Source organism: Panthera onca, chromosome D4, assembly GCF_046562875.1.
Source record: "Panthera onca isolate mPanOnc1 chromosome D4, mPanOnc1 haplotype 2, whole genome shotgun sequence".
Taxonomy (NCBI): Eukaryota; Metazoa; Chordata; class Mammalia; order Carnivora; family Felidae; genus Panthera; species Panthera onca.
The window spans coordinates 7,056,870-7,081,895 of NC_138351.1; the positions used below are offsets into that span (position 1 = coordinate 7,056,870).

At 43.9% G+C, this 25,026-nt stretch overlaps 1 protein-coding gene across 2 annotated transcripts in view; it reads right to left on the reverse strand.

The window, feature by feature from the left end:
• Positions 1–11,735: 11,735 nt before the first annotated feature.
• Positions 11,736–25,026, reverse strand: part of PDCD1LG2 (programmed cell death 1 ligand 2) — a 59,835-nt gene continuing 46,544 nt past the window's right edge. For both annotated transcript variants that reach the window (XM_060610208.3, XM_060610207.3), the window contains exon 7: positions 11,736–16,523. In XM_060610208.3, the coding sequence (XP_060466191.1) occupies positions 16,518–16,523 (6 nt within the window). In that variant the 3' untranslated portion in view covers positions 11,736–16,517. The remainder of the gene's footprint in view (positions 16,524–25,026) is intronic.

Sequence of the window (25,026 nt, forward strand, 5' to 3'; positions counted from 1 at the left end):
AATATAACCTGCAATTAATAGGCAGCTCAGAAGCAACCAGGGTAAGGCTGTTGTAAATGAACGTGAGGCGATATGGGCGCTTCTCAAAGTGGGGTCCGTGCGTTTGTGCGCATCCGCAGATGGTTACAGGCCTGCAAAGGCCGTGTGGCCAGTGCGTTCCGAGAGGTAGGGCTGTGAATGATCAAACTGTGGGACGTTTACACACAAACGTGGTTTTGCTTGGCATGTAGGATAGGTTTTCAGCCTCAACTGTTCGGGTTACACGTGTAGAACAACCTGTGCTTGAAACAAGGGATTTGTATCAACCTTCCAGGCACCTGCTTGAGTGCCTGGGACAGACAGATGCGGTCCCTTCACTCCTCTAGCCCATTTTGCTGGTGATCTGCCTGAAACTGCCGTTTGCCACTTCTTTTTTCCTTTGTGACCGTTGTCTGAGTAAGGGGAAGTGTCTTGAACCTGAGTCCCCGGAGCTCAGATTCTGTTACAACCGGAAGTGAGTGTCTCTGAGCGATAACCACGTATATGCCTTGGAAGTGGTAAGCATTTCTCCCAGGACATTTTACTTCTTCACTGCGTTTGGTTTAGACTCGCTCTAAAATACATTTTCCTTTGTGGTTTGTGTAAAAAAATTTGGAGGTAGCTAAACATGCACTTGGGCCCCGGGCTCTTCCCTACTTACAAGTTATGTTACTTGGGACATAGGATTTTCAGCTTTTGTTTCTCATCAGAAAAATGAGGATAATCCTACCTATCAAGCCAAATTGCCCTAAGGGATTAAATGAGATAATTTATGCAGAACAGCCCACACAGTGGTTAGCACAACAGACTTCCTTCTGTGTCCACTTCTTTACTTTCACTCGGGCACCAGGTCCCAAGAGAAGCATGGATGGAAGAGAAGCATGGATAGTAGGTATGGAAGGGAAAGAGAGGGACGGAAGGAAATAGGCTTGGGTTGACAATCTCCAGTCCACTCAGGTCAGCTAGCTCAGGACACTTGTATCCCAGCATGTGAAATAATTTGCATTTAAAAATTTTTTTGAAATGTTTACTTATTTTTGAGAGAGAGAGGGAGAGAGAGACAGAGCACGAGCAGGGGAGGGTAGAGAGAGAGAGAGGGAGACGCGGAATCCAAAGCAGGCTCCAGGTTCTGAGCTGTCAGCACAGAGCCCGATGTGGGGCTCGAGCTCACGAACTGTGAGATCATGACCTGAGCTGAAGTCAGATGCCTAATGACTGAGCCACCAAGGCGCCCCAATAACTTGCATTTAATGATATTAATATTAATAAAATAATATTAATATCAAAAAAATAATATTTTAATATTATTTGAGTCAGTGGAGAGTGAGTTGCTCTGGCTTGAGATCTGGAAATGTGCCCAGTGGCCTGGTATCATGGAAGTGTGCCCAGTAATCATTCAAGACACCCACAAGGACAAATGTGCCATGGATATAGTCAGCCTTTAAAGGGTCACACTTCTAATTAATGCCCAAATCACTCTGAGCTTTATCCTCTCCTGTGACTGCAAGAAAGCTGGTCTCTGGTTTCTCCTCCTCAAGGATTTCTGGTAATTCCCAAGGAACGCTTACTTCGGCCAACTATCTGGGGCCCCAATGGTGGTGCATCTTGTAATTCCCCACAACAGAGAACAGACTGTAACACATAACATAATTTTACTGAAGGAGATGTGAGAATAATAGAGAGAAATAATAATGCAGAAAAGTAAAATACTAAACTGGGCCCTCCAAAACTTGTACCCTTGCCTCATAGGAAATGTTTTCCCCCTCAGTCCCCATCTTACTGCCGTTAACGAAGCCTTGCTTCCCAGACCCCCAGAAAATCCAGGGGTCACAGTTGTACTCACAGCAAAGACAACGTTTTCACATAGTCAGTGTGTTTATGTTCAATGCCTTCTGTGGATGCAGCAGGTGACGGATAAATATTTGTTAAATGAGTGAATGAATGAATGAAAGAACAAATGGTCTCAACCTTCCCCATTCCAGTTAGGATCTTGGTTGAATATTTATGTGATTAAAACTAATTATTAAGGGTTTTTTTTTTCCCTCATGGAATCATCAATCTGAAAGGTAAATTTTAAAGTTTCTTTCTAGAAAAAGAAATCTGGTGACTTGGAAATAGCAACTTCTCTCCACCTCTGCATCCCAATGTCCTATTTGTAGCAATTAAGATTTCATGAAATATTTGCCCCCGGTTTAAGCTGGGGTACCTCATGACACAGGCACTTTCTATTAAGAGCATTATTTCCTGAAAATCCCAGGATTTTCACTTCTGCGTGAAGGCTGGCTGAGCTGGCTCTGTTGTCCCACAATATAGTTTTTAAGACAAATTATTCTACTAGTGGCCAATCATCCATTAAGCTTTGGCTATTTGGCTACATACTAACTGGGGTGGGTACATTGCTATGTTATCCTTAATCCTCTCAATAATGCTGCTGGGTAAGACTGCTGATTTCACATGTGAGGAGACCGAGGGTCAGAGAACGAGCTGGTCAGTGGCAGAGCTGGCTTCAACTCAAGCCTGCATCTATAGGTCTCAAGTCAGGTTGGAAAAGGTCATATAAACTCAACTGGGAAATTATATGAAATTACCCCCTATTTCCCCCTTTCCCCATGATATTCTGCTATGCATCCCTCATGGTTGTGTTATCTCTGCAGAAGGAAGCCATTGTTACTGATGGACAGTGTTTAATTATCCTCCAGTGTTTTGGGGTAAAAGTCTGCTTTTACAGCATGCTGTTGCTCTTATCTGGAGCCTCTGTCTGAGGCTCCAAAAGAAAGTCACTGAGGAGTTCTAGCTCTTCAGCCCTACCAGTATTGCCCAGGGGGACTCCATACTTATGGAAATGATTGCCTGAAAACAACAACAAAAAAACTACAGAAAAATTCATGGCCCCACCACTTGACTGAGAGATTCTGTTTGACATCTCTCCAGTCCTTCCAGGATCACTGTCTTCCTCCTTGGGTGTAGTACTTTCCATTGACCAAATTAGTGGTTTCTAGCCACTAAAGTGTTGGCATCATCACCCGGGTAAAGGTCCTGCCATGGGTTGTCCAACCACACATACCCCAGCTGCTTTTCCCGTTTCAGTCATCTTGTGACATCTGTTCTTTTTATACAGAATATAACTATGTCAGAGGTTAGAGCGAGCGCTCCTTTGATCTATAAGCCCCTTGTGGACAGAGAAGTTGTTTTACGATCTCTGTATCCCCAGTGCCTAGTATAGTGCTACTAAACTGGTGGTAAAATAAATGAAAAAGTGTGGTTTTCCCGTGACTGCATCTTCCAAGGATAGCCTTGGACCCGACTTCCCTAAAAACGGCTCTTTCTCCCAAGTCTTAGTATATATTGACCTGGTTGAGTCAATCAGTAGCTCCTAAGGAGCTTCTTAAAGTGTAAAAGTGCTTTGAGGCCTAAAGGAAACTCTCTATCAAAGTGAGTGTTGAGGAGAAATGCAGGTGGTGTTCATACAGGGGGAAGGTAGGGTCCTCCCAGTATCCCTCTTAATACACCCAGATGCAACCACTTACTTTGCCTATAGTGATGGATCCTATCTGGATCCAATTCTCTGAGGCGGTATGAATCCTAGTTATTGACTTAAAACCAAGCCCAGAATTTCACATTGGCTCTTCTCTAATCCTGGCATTGGCCACCAGGTAAAAGGCAGATCTTTGCTACCCTTTACCTAGTTTCTCATCCTGTGTGATTAGCCTCACTCTGTTTACTTAGATACAAAAAGCATTGAAGACAGGATGTTTGGGTTTAAGAACAGTTTCGGGGAAAAGATAATAGTACTGAGAAAGGAATATGGCAAGTTGACATCGTTCTCAGGGAACCGTACCAGTGAAGTGTGGAAACCTGACTTGTTTGATGATCTATTATTAGAATATCTTGAGGACTTGTTTCAGTTGGCAGAGGAAAGTTTGTTCGTTTGAGGATAAGATCTTGAGAGTCATGCTGGGAATGAAAGATTCCTGTCTCTGGTATCGCTGTGAAACGTAAGTAAAGTTCCACTCCAGAGCCACATGCATCGTAGATGGGGTAGAGTTCAAATCCATTTCCTACCACCACTGCTCCACAGCCTTCTGACCTAAAAGAAGTTGAGTGACTAGTTGGAAATGCTATGGGGTCTTCGGATAAGAAGGAGACCTTATAAGTTTACCTCCCAAGGGAAGAATACCTTGTAGAGCATCCTGGAAAATGGTAGTCCCAGGATGTGTGAATACTTCCAAGAACCAGGAGATGAACCTTTGAGGAGTAGCTCTAGCTGTTGTTGAGTTCTCGCCAGTTCTTTTTTTTTTTTTTTTTTTTTTTTTTTTGGGACAGAGAGAGACAGAGCATGAATGGGGGAGGGGCAGAGAGAGAGGGAGACACAGAATCGGAAACAGGCTCCAGGCTCCGAGCCATCAGCCCAGAGCCTGACGCGGGGCTCGAACTCACGGACAGCCCAGAGCCTGACGCGGGGCTCGAACTCACGGACAGCCCAGAGCCTGACGCGGGGCTCGAACTCACGGACCGCGAGATCGTGACCTGGCTGAAGTCGGACGCTCAACCGACTGCGCCACCCAGGCGCCCCAAGTTCTCGCCAGTTCTGAGCCAAACTCTACTTCAGTGGAACTTGTACCCATTGAACGTGGCGTTCACGTCTTCCCTTAATAATTCTTCTCCGGGAGAAATACACCCAACTCCTTTAGGTATTCCTAATCTACATTGGTTTTCCTGTGACTGCATCTTCCAAGGATAGTCCTGGACCTGACTTCCCTAAAAGTGGCCCTTTCTCCCAAGGCTTAGTATATATTGACCTGGTTGAGTCAATCAGTAGCTCCTAAGGAGCTTCTTAAAGTGTAAAAGTGCTTTGAGACCTAAAGGAAATTCCACCAATGGAGCTGGGTTCCTCACTCCAGGTCTATTCCCATTTATCAATGTCCCAGTTAATAAGTAGGGCCTAGAATAGGACAAAATACTCTAGATGCAGGCTGGTTCAGATGTACAAGTTACAGCAAAACTATCTGTTCCCAGTTCCTAACAATATCCTACTATCAGATGTGCTAAAGCTCTTAGCTTTTTAGCAACTAGATTTCAATTTGGCCTGCATTTGTAGTTATGACAGATTTGTAGTTTACGAGTATGATGTCACTCATCATTTTATATTAAGTCCCTACAACTTTTTCATATTCACTACTGACAAACCAGGCTTCTTCTGTTTTTGGTGTTCACACAGGTAGAAGCAAACACTTTACCCTCTATCTCCTCGGTCTTGACCCTGTCAATCTTAAATTATTTAATTTTTAAATTTTTATTAATTTTTTTAATGCTTACTTTTGAGAGAGAGACAGAATGAGAGCAGGGGAGGGGCAGAGAGAGGGGGAGACACAGAATCTGAAGCAGGCTCCACGCTCCAAGCTGTCAGCACAGAGCCCCACTCGGGGCTCGAACTCATGAGCTGGGAAGTCATGTCCTGAGCCAAAGTCAGACGCTTAACCGACTGAGCCACCCAGTAGATCCAATCTGGGATTTTAAATTAGAAAACTCTCACTTACCTAGCTAACTATTCTCCCTGCTTTATTAGTCTTCAGATATTACAGGTTCATCTTCTATGTCCATATGCAAGTCGCCGATAGAAGAGAAGTAAACAAACAAACAAAAAGGACAATTTTTTAATAGATGCTTTGTCAGTCTGACTTCTTCTCCCAACCATATTGTATACACACATATAAATGCAGCTCTTCGTATGTGCTGTGATAAAAATCAAGATATTCTGTGTTTACAGCATCTCCTTCAGCTACCAAACTGGTATCTCTACTTAGAAAGAAATGGGTACAGTGGGCAAGTTACTTTACTTCTCTAAACCTGATCTGCCTGATCAGTAAAATGAGACTGTTGGCACTATTTCCTTTACTTGTTGTCAGTAACGCTCAGCTAGCCATTTGACAATGCTCTGCAAGGTTTAACGTGCCACAGAAATGAAAACGATGATGTAACTACTGTTGAGTGCAGTGGGTTGGGCTTCACTGGTTTCCTCTTTTCTTATTTATTTATTTGGCAGGGAGAGAAAGAGAGAGAGAAAGACAGAGAGAGAGAGAGAGAGCCAGGGACAGGGCAGAGGGAGAGAGAGAGCATCTTAAGCAGGCTCCCTGTTCAGCACAGAGCCAGACAGGGTTCAGTCTCATGACCCTGAGATCCTGAGCTGAGCTGAAATTTAGAGTCAGGTGCCCAGCCAAGCGAGCCACGCAGGCACCCCCGTTTCCTTCTTAAACCTGTCTGCCATGCCTGATGGCCATCAGTTCCTGACAAAACACTGGGACTGAATTTCTGATGTCCTTTTTTCCCTGACACCTGACTCTGATCCATACTCAGATTACGTGTCATTTGTTTCTTCTTGTTGCCACTTGCAGTTTCTGACCTGCGGGGCTTGTTGCTCAAGGCCCCATTCCCATGTGACCATTCCAACTCTGGACAGACTGACTCCTCAGCTCAGTGCCCCACTGTCAACACTCAGGAGCATGGAGTTTGTGAGAAGAATGACCAAAGAACTGAATGAATGATGAATGAGGGCCACCTTCATACCCGTCTCTGTTCCTTTGCCTATGGTTTTGGTCTCTCGTGGACAGACAGACAGACACAAAGATAAGTACATGGACAGATGGCTAGTTAGACAGGTAGATAGACTGACAGAGAGGCAGATCCAATGAAATACCATATGCAAAAGCAAGTTTTAAATGTGCTTGTACTTTCTGCCCTCGTTCAGGGCTGATTTCCAGCAGATGCTGGTATGGTTGCACCTTTGTCTTGGACAGAACTAGATAGAAAATAGTCCTTGTCCCAAGCAGGCGGAGTGCCCTCCCCCCCCCCCACCATCCTGGCCATCTCCTGAGACTTACTACTTCTCCAGGACCTCCAGAAACCTCCCTTTGCCCCCACTTAACAACCAAACGGGTAACTCTTGGCTCAGCAAGGAGCTTCCAGGAAGCTTCTCCAGCCTTTGGACCAGTGTCGGTTCTGACTGGCCAGTGCCACTGCTGGGTAGGTTGGTGAAGTTTTTGAGTATCAGTCCTGCCCCCATTACTGCTCTACTTACTCCCTACCCATCACTAAAAATCTTCCAGGAGTAGGACATTTGTCCTTCCCTTTGCTTCTCCCTCCCACAGGGGGCCCCACCCACCCTGAGTTCCTGGGAGTCTTATGGTTTGTTTCCTCTCATCAGACACTTAACTGTATGTGGCCTTGCTTCTTCGACAACTTTCCCCATGTGTGGTTTCCCGTGTGGATTTATCCAGCTCTCTAAAAATCCCTTAAAGTGCAGGGTATCTGATAAAGACTTTGTAGCCCTCACATCTCCCACAGTGCTGACTGGGGGTCTTAGCCCCAGCCTAGAATCGGATAGATCCCAGCGACTAGACCAGCTGCCTTACCCCAAACAGCTCGGAAAGGGAGGGGATGCTGTTGGGGTGATCCAGTGGCTCCCCGGTCTCACTGGTGAACACTCAGAAAAGTGGAGCTCTGCCAACCTGGCCTTGAACTTTTCATTTTGCCTCTTGTCGGGGCGGGGGCGGGGGCGGGGGCGGGGGCGGGGGCGGGCGGGGAGGCGGCGGTTATAGATGGAGTCTGTCGGCTGGCATTTCCCCAGACAGCTTCCACATGTTACATTCCAGCATCTAGTCCCCCCTGTGCTTTCCTTATCTTCGTTTTTAGAACACTCAAAAAATTTTTGTGTTTTGGAAAGACCCCGCTTGCTCCCCACCCTTGAATTGCCTGCTTCAGGAGGGTGGTTTCTGAGGTCAACTCCCCGGAGGACTATGTGGAGGAGATGAGAGGGGCTCATCTGCCACATTCGTGTCACATGCACGGTCACAGCCCAGTCATGTGCTGTGTGCAAGGCTGATTCGACACTTAATTAAGCAGGGCAGGATGCTGGTAACCTGCACACCTTCTCTTAGTAAACTTTCCTTTTAGTTTCTGTTTAGAGTCTCTTTAAAACACAGGTGAAAGTTTGCACATGACATAAAGGAAAAGACGTGGGCTGTGCGTATAAAATTTTTGCCAAAAATACCATTATATTTGGCATTCGTGGAGCCTTTGGATTTTGCAGTTAGACACTGAAATTCTAAACTTTCGAAGTATTTTTAAAAAATCTTTTTAAAATCTAAATTAAAAAACTGAGTTTATTTTTTTTTTTTCAGGTTAAAGATGTTGGGTGTTTTTTATTTTTTATTTTTTTTATTAAATTTTTTTTTTAACGTTTATTTATTTTTGAGACAGAGAGAGACAGAGCATGAACGGGGGAGGGCCAGAGAGAGGGAGACACAGAATCTGAAACAGGCTCCAGGCTCTGAGCGGTCAGCACAGAGCCTGACTCGGGGCTTGAACTCACTGACCGTGAGATCATGACCTGAGCCGAAGTCGGCCGCTTAACCGACTGAGCCACCCAGGCGACCCTGTTGGGTGTTTTTTTTAATTTTTATTTTAAATTTTTATTTATTTTGAGAGAGCTAGAGAGCAAGCAGGGGAGGGACAGAGAGGGGGAGACAGAATCCCATCAGCACAGAGCCTGGCACTGATCTCAAACCCACAAACCGCAAGATTGTGACCTGAGCCGAAATCAAGAGTCGGATGCTCAACCGACGGAGCCACCCGGGTGCCCCTAAATGTATTTTTTAAAATCTTTCAAGAGTCTAAAGAAAATAAAAACTGACCATAATCTCGTCACATTGGCAGAGACCGTCTAGTTGATACATAATATTCATTAGTTTGAGGTGTACAACATTGTGATTTGATATTTATGCACGTTATGAAACTGATCACCGTAATCAGCAACCATCTGCCACCACACAAAGTTATTACAATATTATCGACAACATTCCCTATGCTGTGATGCTGCGACTTACTTATAACTGGAAGTTTATGCCCCTTACTCCCCCTCACTCAGTTTGCTTTCCCCGCCCTTCCCCTCTGGGAGTTACCAGTTTGTTCTCTGCATCTAAGAGTCTGTTTCTGTTTTGTCCCGTTTGTTCATTTGTTCTGTTTTGTTTGAATTCCACATATAAGCGAAATCATAGTAATACTCAAAATTTCTGAAAGAAATGACAGACATTCATTTCCTAATAGCACTTACACTGTCAGAAGGACCACCGCTATGCTATTGCTGGATATTAAAGTGTTTCCGTCACCAATAAGCTTTGTAGAGCTCTGGTTTCCGTATCAGAATATATACAAATATATGTACATATATTAATATGAATGCTAATATTCTGTTTTTCCAATTTTTGTGTATGTGCTCGCAAAGTGAACATGTAAAATAATGCTTTGCAACAGTGCTGTGCGTTACCAAAAAAATCTTATAAAATAGAGGAAAGAGGGAAATTACACACAAGTCCACTACTTCAACAAAGCCCCATTAATATTTTGGTATGCTTCTCTCCAGCTTTTTGTTTTATTCGCACTTTTTTTTAAATTTTGTTTTTAATGTTTATTTTTCTGAGAGAGAGAGACAGACAGACAGAGTGAGAGCAAGGAAGGGCAGAGAGAGAGGGAGACACAGAATCCGAAGCCGGCTCCAGGCTCCGAGCTGTCAGCACAGAGCCTGATGTGGGGCTCGAACCCACGACCCGTGAGATCGTGACCTGAGCTGAAGTTGGACGCTTCCCCGACTGAGTCCCCCAGGCACCCTATTCTCACATTTTTTTCTTATTTATTTGTTATTTATTTACCTACTTGGACTTGGCATTGCAATAGAAAGAAAACCATTATTGTGACCACCCACATCATTGTTGCAGTTTGTCTCTCTCTTTCTCTCTCTTTACTTTACTAATTATCCTTAAGTGTCCAGGGCTTGTCTGGCATGTTAGATAATGAGAAATGGCTGTCATGTTAGTGAGCTTAGGTTTGAGTCCTGGTTCTACTGACTGTGTGAACTTGGGAAAATTATTAAGGAAATTTGTCTCAATTTTCTCACGTGAACCAGGAGGAGAACGCCCTTCCTACCTATCACATTGTTAAGCATGAAGAGATAACAGACGTAAACTGAGTGACATAGTGATGGGCTCAGGCTGGGTAAGTGCTTAATACATTTTTTGAAATTATTTTTTCAGCTTAAAATTATATCATAACAATTATTTTTCCATATAATCTTTTTAACTGTCATTTTATGATAGATAGTATTCTGCAAAACAAGTAAAATTCCTATGACTAACTCACTTCCACTTTGTATGACAGGTTATTTCCACTTTGGGGCCATGTAGGTAATACTGTAATTAATACATTTTTTTCAATATAAAAACACGTTTTGCTTCAGTCTATGGATTTCCTTTAGAAAAATCCTTGGAATGGTATTTTTGGGTGAAAGTATAAACCTTGACATGGTTCTTGCTACATATCCAAGCATAGTTTTTGAGCTCACTTTTTTTAACTTGAGTAACTGAGGATAGGGTTTTGTACTTTGATATTTTCTTTTTAATTTTTTTTTAAAGTTTGTTTATTTTGAGAGGGAGATAGAGAGCAAGGGGGCAGGGGCAGAGAGAGAGGGAGACAGAATCTCAAGCAGGCTCTCCTCTGTCAGCGCAGAGCCAGATGCAGCTCGAACTCATGAACTGCACGATTGTGACCTGAGCTGTGACCTGAGCTGGAGCCGCTTTAACCGACTGAGCCGCCCAGGTGCCCCTGTATCTTGCGATTTTCATTCAATGTCATGGCAAAGCTTTTTTTTTTTTTTTTTAATTGTACATTTATATTGGCAGTGAATGTCTCCATGTCTTTGGCTTTTTCTATCTTTTGGATTATTTCAGATTTATAGATTTATAAAAATACACTTACTTGAATAAATGGTATGCAGTATGGCCTGTAATCTATAGACAAATCACCCTCCAAAAAAATCATATTGATACGTGACCACTAACAGTTTATGAGTCTACCAATTTAACAACATATTTTGGAGCAATATGTATTATGGTTAAAAAGCATTTGTTGGGGCACCTGGGTGGCTCAGGCGGTTAAGGATCTGACTCCTGATTTCAGCTCAGGTCATGATTTCATGGGCGTGAGACTGAGCCCTGCATCGGGGCCCAGTGAGGAGCCTGCTTAACACTCTCTCTCTTTCCCTCTCTCTCTCTCTCTAAAAAAACAAAAAACAAAAACAAAAAAAGCATTTGCCAATGTTATGACTGAAAAGGCCTCCTTAAGTTTTGTTTTGATTTAAACTTTAAATTACCTATAAGTTGAGCGTTTCATCTGCTGACTTTTAAACCAAGGGGAATTGAGACACTGGGAAGCTGCCTGATTTGACCAGCAGCCTGAATAAACATTTTATATACATATATATATATATATATATATATATATATATATATATATATATTCAGGCCAATTATATTTCTGCTTGATGTGTGCAACTCCTAATACTTGGCATGAGTTGCTTCCTCTCTACTTCTTGAGCTGTTCTGTTTTACCATGGAGTTCTATTTTTACAGGACAAACAGAACTGAGCAGGAAACTTGTTCTTGGAGTTATTTCCCCTAAGAAGAGCCTGCTGTTGAGAATACAGAGTCGTGTTTGACAACGGAGTCAGCAAAAAGGAAGCGGAGGAAGAGATGGTGGAGACAATCTGGATCCTGCTGGCATCATCAGACCCCTGTGCCCACCTGCACCTCTGGCTGCTTGGTTGTATAAGCCAATGCATTCTGGGGTTTTTTGTTTTGTTTTGTTTTTATTTTAAGCCCATTTGCTTCAGGTTTTCTTTTTTTTTTTTTAATTTTTTTTAATGTTTATTTATTTTTGAGACAGAGAGAGACAGAGCATGAATGGGGGAGGGTCAGAGAGAGGGAGACACAGAATCTGGAGCAGGCTCCAGGCTCCGAGCTGTCAGCCCAGAGCCCGATGCGGGGCTCGAACTCACGGACCGCGAGATCATGACCTGAGCCGAAGTCAGACGCTTAACCGACTGAGCCACGCAGGCGCCCCTTCAGGTTTTCTTTCAATTCAAACCAAGTGATGCAACTGATACAAGTTCTATGAAATGCATTTAAAAATAGATTGATTTTTGTCCTATGCTCGTGGCCAGAGCAGTTCCCAATTGCTACTTTCTTGTCCAACTAATCAATAAATATATAATAGGCCCTTGTTACATGGTCAAATGCCACAAAGTTTAAGAAAGTTCCTTGTGCTACAATCTAACTGGGATCCATCGTCTCTGTATTTTCCTCTCTCAGGGAATGTATCTCCATTTATCCAGATAAGTTTTGATTCAGGAACTGGTTGGTTGTTTACCTCCTGTTCTCAGTTCCAAGCCTACCTTCCTCTATTCTGTTCTGCCAGGTTGGGGCAGGGATTCAGCAAACCTCACTCACCAGCTTCCCCTGCCAGCTGGCTTCCTGTGAAGTTCCAAGAGACGGGAAACCCTAGGGGACCGGAATATCAGAGGCAAAGAATTCCTTCCTGTTTCCAGTTCCTGCATTTGTCACTTCTGTGGTGGCGGAAAGCAGAAAGTTAGCTGCTGTTGGCAGTTCCAAGATTTGGGTTTCTTTGGTATCTACTTTGTGCTCTTTCTGTCTTCCTGTATCTTTATTACCAATTCCCAATATTAAACCCACTGCACTTTCCTGCCTGGACCCTGGCTGATAGAGGACCTGATACTGGGAATCATCTTAGGGAACAGGCTCTCAAAAACAAGATTCTGAGATTTATTTGCTTTGAACTCAGAGCTGAACTCTTTGCCAATGGAAAGTGGGAGCGGGTAATCTATGGCATGCAATGGCGTTATGATTCATTAAATTGTCCTCTATTCTCGCTGGGTTGGAGTGCCAGCAGGAGGCAGGGTTTTGGAGACACATTAACTGCTGCCTAACGCTGGTAAAGATGATTCCGAGGAATGCAAGGTGAGCCGGCTGCTTCCGACTGCACCATGGTGCTTGCAGGATGGAAATAAACAACAAGCTTTCAGCTCAAATCATCTCTAAGGAATCAGAGGGCTTCCAAGGCTGCTCTAAAAATATCTCTTATTCCTTATAGTTATAGGACAGACATGTTTAGAAAAGCAGACCCAAACGAAACATTCACAGATGGGCCACGTCTCATATGCGAGAGTGGAGGTGGTCATTTAGAAGGAATCGACTCTGACATGAGGAACAGGAACCTTTGGGTGGGCGTGGATGAAGCTGAAAATCTGGACCTCCCCCTCCCCCCAAGTGTCACTGATCTTCCCTTGATAGTGGACGAAGCCTCTCATTTCCCATTTGATAATACCAGCCTTCCTTTGCTTGAAAACCCGTAGTAAGCACATCTGAGGCAGTTGCCTTTGCATGGGGATCCCTAATCTTTTAAAACCCCACTGCTCCCAATGCCCATGGCCTTCAGGCTTTTATCTAGAGTCAGATCCCAGCATATTCAGGGAGAGAAGGGCAGAGTCTGGCTCTGGAGGAAAAGGCTTTACTCCAAAAGAATCACAAGGTTTTGTTAAATTCATGCTAGAACAGACCCAATATAGGCAGAGATGGATTCTAAGGGTATCAGATCAAGGAGAACACAATACAACATTGGGTTGGGGCCAAACTTAGGTAGCCCTGATATAATACACTTTCCATAGGTTTTTGGACTTAATGCTACCGTAGATTGTTTCAGCAGTAGCCCCAGGGAATCGTGCCATTTTGTGTATCAGGCCCTCGTGTAATTCCTTCCACAGTGATTTTGGCTTCGCTATTTGACTTGCTTTTGGCCAATGAGACGTTAGCAAGTGTGATACAGACGGAAACCTAAAAAGCACTTGCACACTGGGGTCTGCCCTCTCTTTGCTCCTTTTGGACTCGCTTCCATGTTGAAAGAGCACAGACAAATCTGCTGAAGACACACGGCCCAACCGACGGCCAGCACCAACTCCCAAGTCACGTGAACGAGGTCACCTAAGACCAGCATCTTCCAAATAATCTGTCAACTGACCACAAGTGCACAAGGGAGCCCAGCTGATGCCGTGGAAAGCAGAAATGAGTTGCCCCAGCCGAGCCCAGCCTAAGTTGCTAATCTACAGAATCATAAATACATAAATGATAAACATAAGCCCTAAGTTTTGTTATACAGCAAAAGCAAGCAGAGACAAATGTATTAGTTGGAGCAGCTGGAAGTGGTCTGTTTACTCCGTTGGTTGGCTGACCCCTGTGGACAACAATGATGCAAGTTGATAGAATTTCTATGGAATAATGGGGCAATTTGTCATGTGTAACCTGTGCATCTTTCCTCCCCTTGAAAGGGCCCAAGGGATATTCCCTTCACTAAAGCACTGAGAAATGCATTAGTGAGGGAGCCCCACAACCTTGGGTGCCACCAGACGGCTGTTTTCTGTAGGACAAAGATGATGATAGGAAATGCTGCCACGGATATGGGCTTCCTGACTTCAATGAGATGATAAGATCCCAGAAGAGCAATCGGATTTTTTTACTTACAGGAAATCTTTAGTAGTGGCTGGCCCTAAGAATTAAGTAGTTGTCCGGTCTACCAAAGCATGGCTTGATCTATAGAATAGAAACCCGGCTTGAGTTTTCACAACTGAGAATCACAGCTTCTTCCCCAAATTCTTAGAAAGGACCCCGCGACAATGCCATGGGTACTGTAGATCTTCTTTCAAGCTATCCCCAAGGGGACTTCAAGGCATTCCTGAAGGTGTCTGTGCACTGGGGGAAATGGAAATACCCAGGCTTTTCAGGGATTCCTGAACGCTGCTCTGAAATGACACCAGTCCTTAGGAACCCCAAATGTCACCTGTGGTCCACTAGTCAAAGGAGAGGCTTACAGTGGTCAGGTGATGAACAGAGTTTGTGCCTAATCACATCTCATTGTGATCTGTGACTCAAGCACCCATTAAAAGTGATCATTAGGAGGACTAATCAACAATATAGGGTGTAAGCTTGTGGTACAATGACAAATTTGAAAAAAGGATGGAAAATTACAACGCTAGCTGAGATTGCATACATGTCTGGACAAGGACCAAATGCAAACAGCAAAAATGAAAATACTTGTGCTGAGATGATGAGATCATAGGTGGTTTTTGCTTGTCTGGCATTTCTCAGTTCCTCAAACTCTCCCGAATACTATTTTTGCTCCCTTTGTAAAAGGTACTTTTTTTTTTTTTTAAAGACTTAGTGTTCATTCGGCTCTTTTGTTTCAAGGATTGCCTTTACATACTTTTAGCCAATCCTATTAATGTCATAAAAAGTAAGGATGTCACGAGTCGCCATTTTCTTCAATATTACGACGAGTCTCAGAGCCAAACATGCATGAGGCATCTACTTCAAGCAACAGGCTGCAGGACTGACAAACCCCTCCTCCCTCCTTGCCCTCCAGGAGCTTAGAGTCTAAGGAGAAGATGTAACATGTGCTCAAATCCTCATGATTCAAAACTGAGAAAGATAAGCTGCTAACCTAAGACTCGGCTCTAGATAATGTACACATTTGGATAGTTCATAGATCAGCAGGTGCCCCGAACGCCATGGCCCCAGTACACAGACCAAATTTCACATGGTTAACCTGCTGTTGCTGCGTGCTGTTACCCTTGACACGCACGGAAGGGGTTCCACGGCGTTTCTAAAGTGCCAACCATCAAAGGCCTTGACTAGTGAGCGTCACTGTGTCACAGACATGGAACCGAGTCACTGAAAGGTTAAGTTTAAAGTCACAGAGAGGGCCGGGAAAGGAGCCCTAGTTTGGGACTTTGACCATTATGGATGCCCATCTGAAATCTTTGCAGGTACAGCATACTAGCGTGCTAAATTTTTCTAATGTATGCCATTGGTTTCCGAGGTTAAGGAAACAGAACTTTTTAAAGATGTAGTTTAAAACAAAATCATCCAACATGGTGCCATTGCAGGTTAAAAAAAATGCTTTGTGATTCAGACCTCACAAAATACTCAACAGCTTTTCTCCACGATTTGTAGCCTCCCACTGTGTACTTAAATGCTTTCTGTTAATTAAACAACTCAGATGTCAAGATTCCAGTAAGCCACATAACTTGTCAATTATGGCTTGACTGTGTGTAAACTCTAATGGTCTCAAAAGGCTTTTCCAGTATACCCAGAGGAAACAGTGGAGAAAATAACTCTATTGGCAATTCGTCCTTTCCTATAACTGAAAATTTCCATTCATCTCCGCTTCTGGAAATCACTTTGGAAACTTAGGGGGGAAACTCCCTTTGTGTTGAGTCTGGCAGCAAGAACGAGCTGCAGAGCACTCACTGGGGTCTCGGGTCCGGGGCGGTCATTTTCTAAAGTGCAGTAGTGCTTGCTTAGGGTCACAGGCTGCAGGGGTGGGTGCCTGGATGTGGGGAGGGCGGACTGCCTGATGTGCTCTGAGCACACCATGGCCAGGCGCTGCCCGCTCTCTTGGCGGTCTCCTCTTCAGTGCTGGAGCCACAAAGGCATTGGACAAGTGCAAACAACGAGCTCTGCAGGCCAGAGGATTCTTGTTCAGAGTCCAGAACATTCTCGAGGACGTCCCATCCGGTCACCCCAGCTCCTGAAAACACAGGTTCAAATCTGAGGAGACAAGTCCACAAATAGGAAAATCACTTTGCTGATTAGAGAAGAGATAACCTCTCAAAAACAGACTGGAGTGAGAAACGGCCGTGGGGGAAGAGCTCATCTATCTCGAGGCAGCAGAGTTCAAGACCTTTGTGCTTCCCCCCTGCACCATGGTCCTCGTCCACGTCTTCAGCCTCTCTCTCCAGACCTGTTGCAAGAGGCCTCTCCGCTCTGTTCTCAGGCCTGCAGTCGGCCCAGTGACACTGGAGCACGGTTGGCGGGGCTCCCCGTTCAAAGCCTCTTGTAGCTCCGCACGGAGCCAGATATGTCTGTTGGCTCCTGCAGATGCATTCTCCACCCTGCTCTACCCTGCTCAGGTCACCGGAGGGTGACCTTGGACTGCTCACTGGGCTCTCTTTCCCCCCGGCTTGCATGCCATGCTTTCCCTCAGACTAGGGGATAAAGAAGGCTGTAACGAGTAGCATAGTGAGGTTGGGATGCGCTTCAGCAACCTCCCACACAGGCTGCAGGCGCATCTGGCCTAGCTCTGATTTGCTTTGGTCAATGAGATGTGGACAGAAACCTGAAAAACACATGCGTGGCAGAGTCTGCCTTCTCTTTGCTCTTTTTGGACCCGCTTCTGTGTTGAAAAGAGCACAGACAAACCTGCTGAAGACACACGGCCCAACCGACTGCCAGCAGCAACTCCAAGACATATGAATGAGGCCACCTAAGACCAGCATCCCCCAAACAATCTGTCAACTGACCACAAATGCACGGGGGAGCCCAGCTGATGCCATGCAAAGCCTTGCAGGTGGCCTTCTCCTATTGCTGTTCTCACCAGCATTCTGGTAACTATGCCTTCCCCTGGGGCGCCTGGGTGGCTCAGTCGGTTGAGCGTCCGACTTCAGCTCAGGTCATGATCTCGCGGTCTGTGAGTTCGAACCCCACGTCAGGCTCTGTGCTGACAGCTCGGAGCCTGGAGCCTGCTTTGGATTCTGTGTCTCCCTCTCTCTCTGCCCCTCCTCCGCTCATGCTCTGTCTCTCTCTCTCTCTGTCAAAAATAAATAAACATTAAAAAAAAAATTTAACTATGCCTTCCCCTGTCCCCTCTAGGCCTAGGTGTGCTCAGCTCTCCCCTGCTCTTGCCAGTTTCAGGTCGCTCAACCTCCCCACCGCCCCCTTCCTGCCTTTGCAGCTAGTAAGCTTGCCTCAGTCACCCCTTCTGAGTGTGGCCTCTGTTTCCTGCTGAGACCTGAGGCATGCATGCCTAAGGAGCAACATCTAACCTCCTTTGCCTGGAATTCCTGGCTCACAGCAGGGCCCCCAACCAGCTTCCCTCTGGCTTCACACCTAGCTTTTTCCAGGCTGGGATCACACGCCTTTTCCTACAGATGTGATGTCCCCCTGCCTCTGCCCTTCCCCCTGTGTCCCCTCTATCTAGAATAGTCTGTTATTCGCATGTTTGCCTGGTGCAAATGTCACCTCCTCCATGAAGCCTTCCCTCTTCCCTGATTGTCCCCAGCCTAAAGTGATACTTTCTCCATCTCTGAATTTTCATGTATTTTTTGTACTTCTTGTAAAGCCATAGGGAACTAAAATACAAAATACACAGACTTCTCACACAATTAAAAACTCACAAGCCCAGGGGCACCTGGGGGGCTCAGTCAGTTAAGCGTCCGACTCTGGATTTTGCCCAGATCATGATCTCATGGTTCATGAGTTCAAGCCTCACAGCCGGCTCTGTGCTGACAGTATGGAGCCTACTTGAGACTCTCTCTCCCTCTCTCTCTGCCACTCCTCTGCTTGCACTCTCTCTTTCTCTCAAAAATAAATAAATAAATAAATAAATAAATAAATAAACATTTTTCTTAAAACCCTCACAAACCAGGTGAGTGAGGAGGTTACTTTCTCTTCTCCTCTTTCAGCCCCCACCCACCTCCTTGGAACAGCTCCGCTCTACATGGAAGGAAGCTGGATGTGGGGCGGGCATTTCTGGGGATTCTGAGGATAGGTACATAAGGTGGGCTTTGGGATAAAGTGATAGTTTGAGCGCTTCATGATTTTCCAAATATGTTCCGAGAAGCACAATGTACCTTAGAGGCCTTTGCAGGGACCTAAGGCAGGGTGTATATACCCCTCAGTCTGGTTTCACCACTGTTTTAACATGCTTTTGTGAGATAATTGAAAAATATATTTCTATATATACCGGTCTCTGCCCAGGGCTCCTGGCACAGAACTCCTAAAGCATTTGTAATTTTCTAAATGATAAGAGCATTGGGAACATCTTTGTCGTAATATTCGGTCTTTGACTTCACTTCCTGACAGAGTTCCTAAATCCCTTGAAATTTCCTGGATGACAGCAGTGTCTTTTGTTGTAATGAAGTGAATCTTGATGAGCTCCTGGATGGGGACAGGTCACCAAGAAGACTAAGCTATGGTGAGAGGCTTGGAATTTTCAGTCCCACCCCTCACCCCAACCCCATTCTCCAGAGAGGGGAGAAGGGCTAAAGATGGAGTTAATGATTGGCCATGCCTATGTGATAAAGCCTCCATAAAAATCCCTGAAGTAGGGCTTCCAGGGGCTTCTCTGTTGTGGAGCACAAGTTGGTACTGGGAGAGTGGCACACACACAGAGTGTGGACGCCCCCACATATCTTGCCATATGCATTTCTTCTATCAGATGTTCACTGTATTGTTTATAACCCATTATTGTAACTTAATAAACAGTAAGTAAACTGTTTTCCTTGCTTCTGGGAAGCGCTCTATCAAATTCACCAAACCCGAGGAGGGGATGGTGGGAACCTCAGATTATTTATAGCTGATTGGTCAGAAGCAGAGGTGACAGCCTGGGCTGGCCATTGGCATCTGAAGTGGGGGGTGGAGGGTGGGGAGGGCAGTCTTGTGGGACTGAGCCCTTAACGGGTGGGATCTCATGCCATCCCCAGCGACACAGGGTCAGACTTGAGTTAAATCGTAGGACACCAAGCTGGTATCCCAGAGAACTTCCGGGTGGGGAAAAAGCCCCATGCATTCACGACAGAAGTGTGTGCATAGTAGTGACAGTAAAGGAGACCCAGAGGAGGAGGACTCAAGTTTCCCCACTCAGTATGTACAGGTGTTCTGTCTAATGTTTCCTTTATGAAAGGGTTATCATGGGAAGAAAAGAAAGAAAAGACTGGAAACCACTGCACAGAGAAAGCACCTGCACCATGGCGGCCTGTGGAGGCTATGGTCAGTTCTTAGGTGGAAGTTCCTAAGGGGAAGACAAGAGACTCAGACAAGACAAAACAAACACAGATTTGATCAACTGCTAGGGGGTATACAGAAATCTGGGCTCTTTTCATTTTAGCCCAAATTATACCAATGAAAACAGTGTTTTGAGTACCTTATCTCCAACTCTTGATTGTAAGAATCTTGGAATACTAACGTTGTGCCTCATTCACCCTCACGACTTCCACACAGCCTACCTGACAGAGTCTTGCAAATAGACAGTGCATATTTCAGAGTGAATGAATTAACGAGTAGCACTATACTGGGAATCACAAGACCTTTTATTTTTCTGTTATTATTTCACTCAAGAAAGTTATGTAACATCCCTTAGTCCAAATCTTGCCATTTGTAAAATGAGGAAGTCAGGTTACATGGTTTGTAATCTCTAACAAACCATGTCATGATGACTAGGATAACTTTTTTTTAAAAGGAAACATGATATAGATCTATGGGATCAGAATCCACTCCTGAAGCTATTCTGGTTGATAGCTCGGTGGCCTGCACGAGATCAAGAAGCCATGGTCCCAAGCCTGATCTCTTACATCCTTGGAGTATGGATCCACTCCTTGTAGGCTCACTAGGTTAAGAAGCTCTGAAAATCAACTAAGACATTGGTATGTGTCCTTGAAACAGGGTATAGCATTCCTCTCCCTAAAGTTGACAAGGACCCCATGGAGAGCTCTGTATATGCATTTGTTATATAGGATACAAAGAGGTGATACATACGGTGAGAGGTGAGGATAGAGACAGAGATCATCCTTCATCTAACAAGCACCCCTGGGTACTTAAAAGTGATACATGGGGACATTTTACTTTTTTATTTTTCTTATTTTAATGTCTATTTATTTTGAGAGAAAGAGTAAGAGAGAAAGCACGTGCCCGTGAGCAGGAGAGGGGCAGAAAGAGATGGAGAGAGAGAATCCCAAGCAGGCTCTGTGCTGAAGGCAGAGCCCAATGCAGGGCTTGATCCCACGACCACGAGATCATGACCTGAGCCAAAATCAAGAGTCGGACACCTAACCGACTGAACCACCCAGGTGCCCCAACATTGGAACATTTTAAAATGTATTCAAGTACAAAGAAAACTCAGAAAATATAAAAGAAGAAAACAATACAAGTTTCCAGAATATAATGCTTATGGGCATTTAAATATTTTTCTTCACTTGTTTGGGAGAAAGGGGTGTGACGGTATATTAAAAACATTTTTTAAATAAAGCATTAATGATATAGTAAGTATATTTTTATATCTTACTCTTCTTTTCTTTTTGTTATATAGAAAGCCTTTCCCCATATTATCACTCCTGAGAAGCAGAACTGTAAGCGACAATGTATAGTGTATTGCGTTGAGGTTCCAGGATTTCCCTGTTGAATCAGTCAGGATAGACTTGATTATGCTGCAGTAACAAACAACCCCCAAATCTCTATTATTTAAATCAAATAGTAAACAAAGCTTCCCTGTCCACTGAGGGTCAGCAAGGGGCTGACCATTATTTGTAGTTACTCAGAGACCCATGCTGATGTAGCAACACTACCCCAAATGTTGCTAGTTGCCACACCAGATGGAAAAAGAGTACAGCAAAGCACAAGCTAGGCCTTACATCTTCTACCCAGAAGTCACACATCACTTAAGCTTATATTTAGTTGATCAATACAAATCACATGACCACACCTAACTACAAATTAAGTGCAGAGAAGTGCAATCCTATTACATCACACAAAAGCAAGAGATCCAGGAAATATGTGAAATAACACTAATGACCACCACATCCACCATGGAGAAGGATGGTAATGAGCTCTTTGGCCACATTTAGTTTGATCTGAGTCTTTTGATCCTGTAATAAAGTTAAGGCCTTGAAAGCCCATCTGGGGAAGCTGAGAAGTCTGGATTTCCACAAGAATAAGAATAGGCAACACCTTTCCCAGAGTTGCCTAGAAAGTTCAAGGCAGAGCTATGGAGTGGAAAATCAAGCCCTGTACAGCTGATGCCTGAGCTTCTGAGCCCTGCTGGGCATTCTCACATTAATCAGGTCTCACTTCAATCTCTGGTCAGTGAAGCAAAACCACCAAGCCCATCCCTTCTTAAGTGGGAAGGGAGACTGTTTATCTGTATCAAAGTCTTGTGAGAACTATGTGTGACAAATATGCTCAGGGCAAGTCCCGGGACTCTAGCTACCGAGGTGATGTGACTAAGAACAGGAGGGTCAGGATGACTCCTGGACAGCCTAGAACTTGACTGTCCCCACGTGGGTGGTTTGGAGGTGAGGCAGAGCTGGGATGGCAGAAGATAGAGGTGGGAGATCGAGAGCTCTGAGCTGGCTGGACCAAGCTCTTCCCAGAGGGGGTCTGTCCTCAGACTTTATGGAGCTGAGATAGGAGTTGGGGGTAGCGTTAGAGTATTTAGCACAAGACCAAGTACATTCACTGTGAGAGAAGGCACAGAGCCATGGAGAACTTCTGGGGCACCAAACATTTTCTGTAGGGCCAGGTTGTAAAGTATTTAGACTTTATGGGCAATATAGGCTTTGAGACAGTTACTCAACTCTGCCATCAGAGGCGGGGGGCAAGGGTGTGAACATTGGGAATGATACGGAAACAGTGAGCACGGCTGTGCTTCAATAGTATTTTGCTTACAAAAACAGGAGGCAATTTGGACCCCTGGCTACAGTTCACCTAATCCTTAAAAAGGAGTTGATATATGTTAGTGGATAATAGAATGTTAACATTGGTTGGCCAGCATTTCATAGGTGCCTACTGAAAGTACAATGCATCCCAGGATGGGATGGGCTCTTAAAGGAAGAAGGCACTGCACCTGCTTCTTGGAGATGTATAACTTGGTCCTCTGGGAACCGTGGATCCTATTGCCTGTAAGCTTTTTATCTAGCATAACTGTTATAATTAATACATTTATTTCCTTTTGATAAATATGTGACATATAGGACATTTATGTTTATGACCTGGTCCTGTGAGCCCAATTTTACTATACCCAATACTGTTTTCTTCAGATAAGAAGAAGCAGCTTAGCAGTAAGTGACAAATCAAGGGCAAGTTTATAAAATATATAGCAGGTAATGGGTTACTATTAACTGTAAGTGAAGACATAACTAAAAAGATGAACAAAAGATACATAGGCAGTTCCCAAAAGAAGATAAAACCTGTAAATTTGTGCAAATGTTTTATCTCACTAATAACTTGAAAATGCAAATTAAAGTAATGATGACGTACAGTTTTCAATTTCTAAATTAGCAAAATTTAAAAACGATAATACCCAGCATTGGAACAAACGCAATGATGAAACTACATCTTTCATATATTGCTAGTATAAGTTGGTACACCCTTTTAGAGGGCAATTCAGCGATATATTTTGAGAGTCTTAAAAATGTCTATAGCTTTACTCCAGTAATTTTACATCTTAGATTTTACCTTATGGTAATAATCGGAGCTGCAGATGAAGATCTGTGTATAAGATTATTCATTGTGATGATATTTATTTATTTATTTACTTATTTATTTATTGTAAGCTTGTTTGTTTTGAGAAACAAAGAGAGAGAGTAGGGGAGGGGAGAGAGGGAGAGAGAGAGAATCCCAAGCAGCACAGAGCCCCACACAAGGCTCGAACTCATGAACCATGAGATCATGACTGGAACTAAAATCAAGGGTCAGACGCCCAACTTACTGAGCCACCCAGGTGCCCCTAATTGTGACAATATTTAAATAACAAAGACATAAAACAACTCTGAGGTAGATACTAAAGGTAGAGCAATAGAGAATTAGATAAGTCCTAGTCCATATATACAATAAAATATCAAAGCCATTAATTATATTTTTAGCACATGGGTAACACTAATGACATAAAATTAAGTTACAGAAAACTATATCAAGCTATACATACTATAATTTAATTTCATAAAATTTAAATACAGAAAAACATTAGAAATTAAAGCACTATTAAATATTAACCACGGTAATCTGTGTGCAATGGATTTTTTTTTTCATTTTTGCTCAGAAAAAAATATGTAATTTTTAAAAAGTTCTAGGGGTGCCCGGGTGGCTCAATCGGTTGAGCATCTGACTTAGGCTCAGGTCATGATCTCACAGTTCGTGGGTTCGAGCCCCACATCAGGCTCTATGCTGACAGCTCGGAGCCTGGAACCTGCTTCGTATTCTGTGTGTGTCTCTCTCTCTGCCCCTCCCCTGCTCATGCTCTGTCTCTCTCTGTCTCTCAAAATAAAATTAAACATTAAAAAAAATTTTTTTAGTTGTAAAAGTTGTATTAGTTATTTATTTTTGAGCTGGCCAACACAATTAAAATTAAGCAAGATTCATCGTTTAGTAGTAAGACAAATTAGGTCAAAATCAGTCAATTTTTATATTTATTGCAGAATAAACTATAAGAAGCACAGACAAATGGATAGTAAGACAGACAAGTCATTTCCAAACCCTTCAGTTTAATTTTATCAAGCACTTTTGGTGACAGGGCTGTTTTTCCCCTTCCTGATTTACTCAACTATTCATTATTTCAAAACACATAAAGTGCAGAATTCTGATACCACACATGTCCTTTTTTTGTTGAAAGAGGCAGTGAGCTGAGGAGAAACAGCCCTGTGAAATAAATAGAAAACCCTAAATAGTGAGTCTGCAGGCACCGGGGTGGCAGGTTCATGGATGAACAGGTTTTAGACAGAGCCCTGGCCTCTAGGACAACTCTGTGACCAGAGAATAGTCACATACTTCTATTTTTTGAGGCTCAGGAAGGTCTGACAAATTCACTTACTCCAGCCAAGACTGCCTCTCTCCTGTGGTAGTGCATGTGATGGTTAGTTTTCTGTGTCCATTTGGTTAAACTATCGTACCCTGTTGTTTGATCAAATGTTAGTCTAGATGTTGCTGGAAAGACGTTTTGTAGATGTGATGAATGCTTGTCATCAGTTGACTTTAAATAAAGCAAATTTCAGGGTGTCTGGGTGGCTCAGTCAGTTAAGCGTCTGGCTTCAGCTCAGGTCATGTTCTCACTGTTTGTGAGTTTAAGCCCCACATCAGGCTCTGTGCTGACAGCTCGGAGCCTGGAGCCTGTTTCATATTCTGTGTCTCCCTCTCTCTCTGCCCCTCCCCCATTCATGCTCTGTCTCTGTCTCTCTCAAACGTGAATAAATGTTAAAAAAAATTTTTTTAATTAAAAAAAATAAAGCATATTGCCTTCTCAGAATGTGGGTGGGTCTCATTCAATCAGTTGAAGAGCAACAAATGA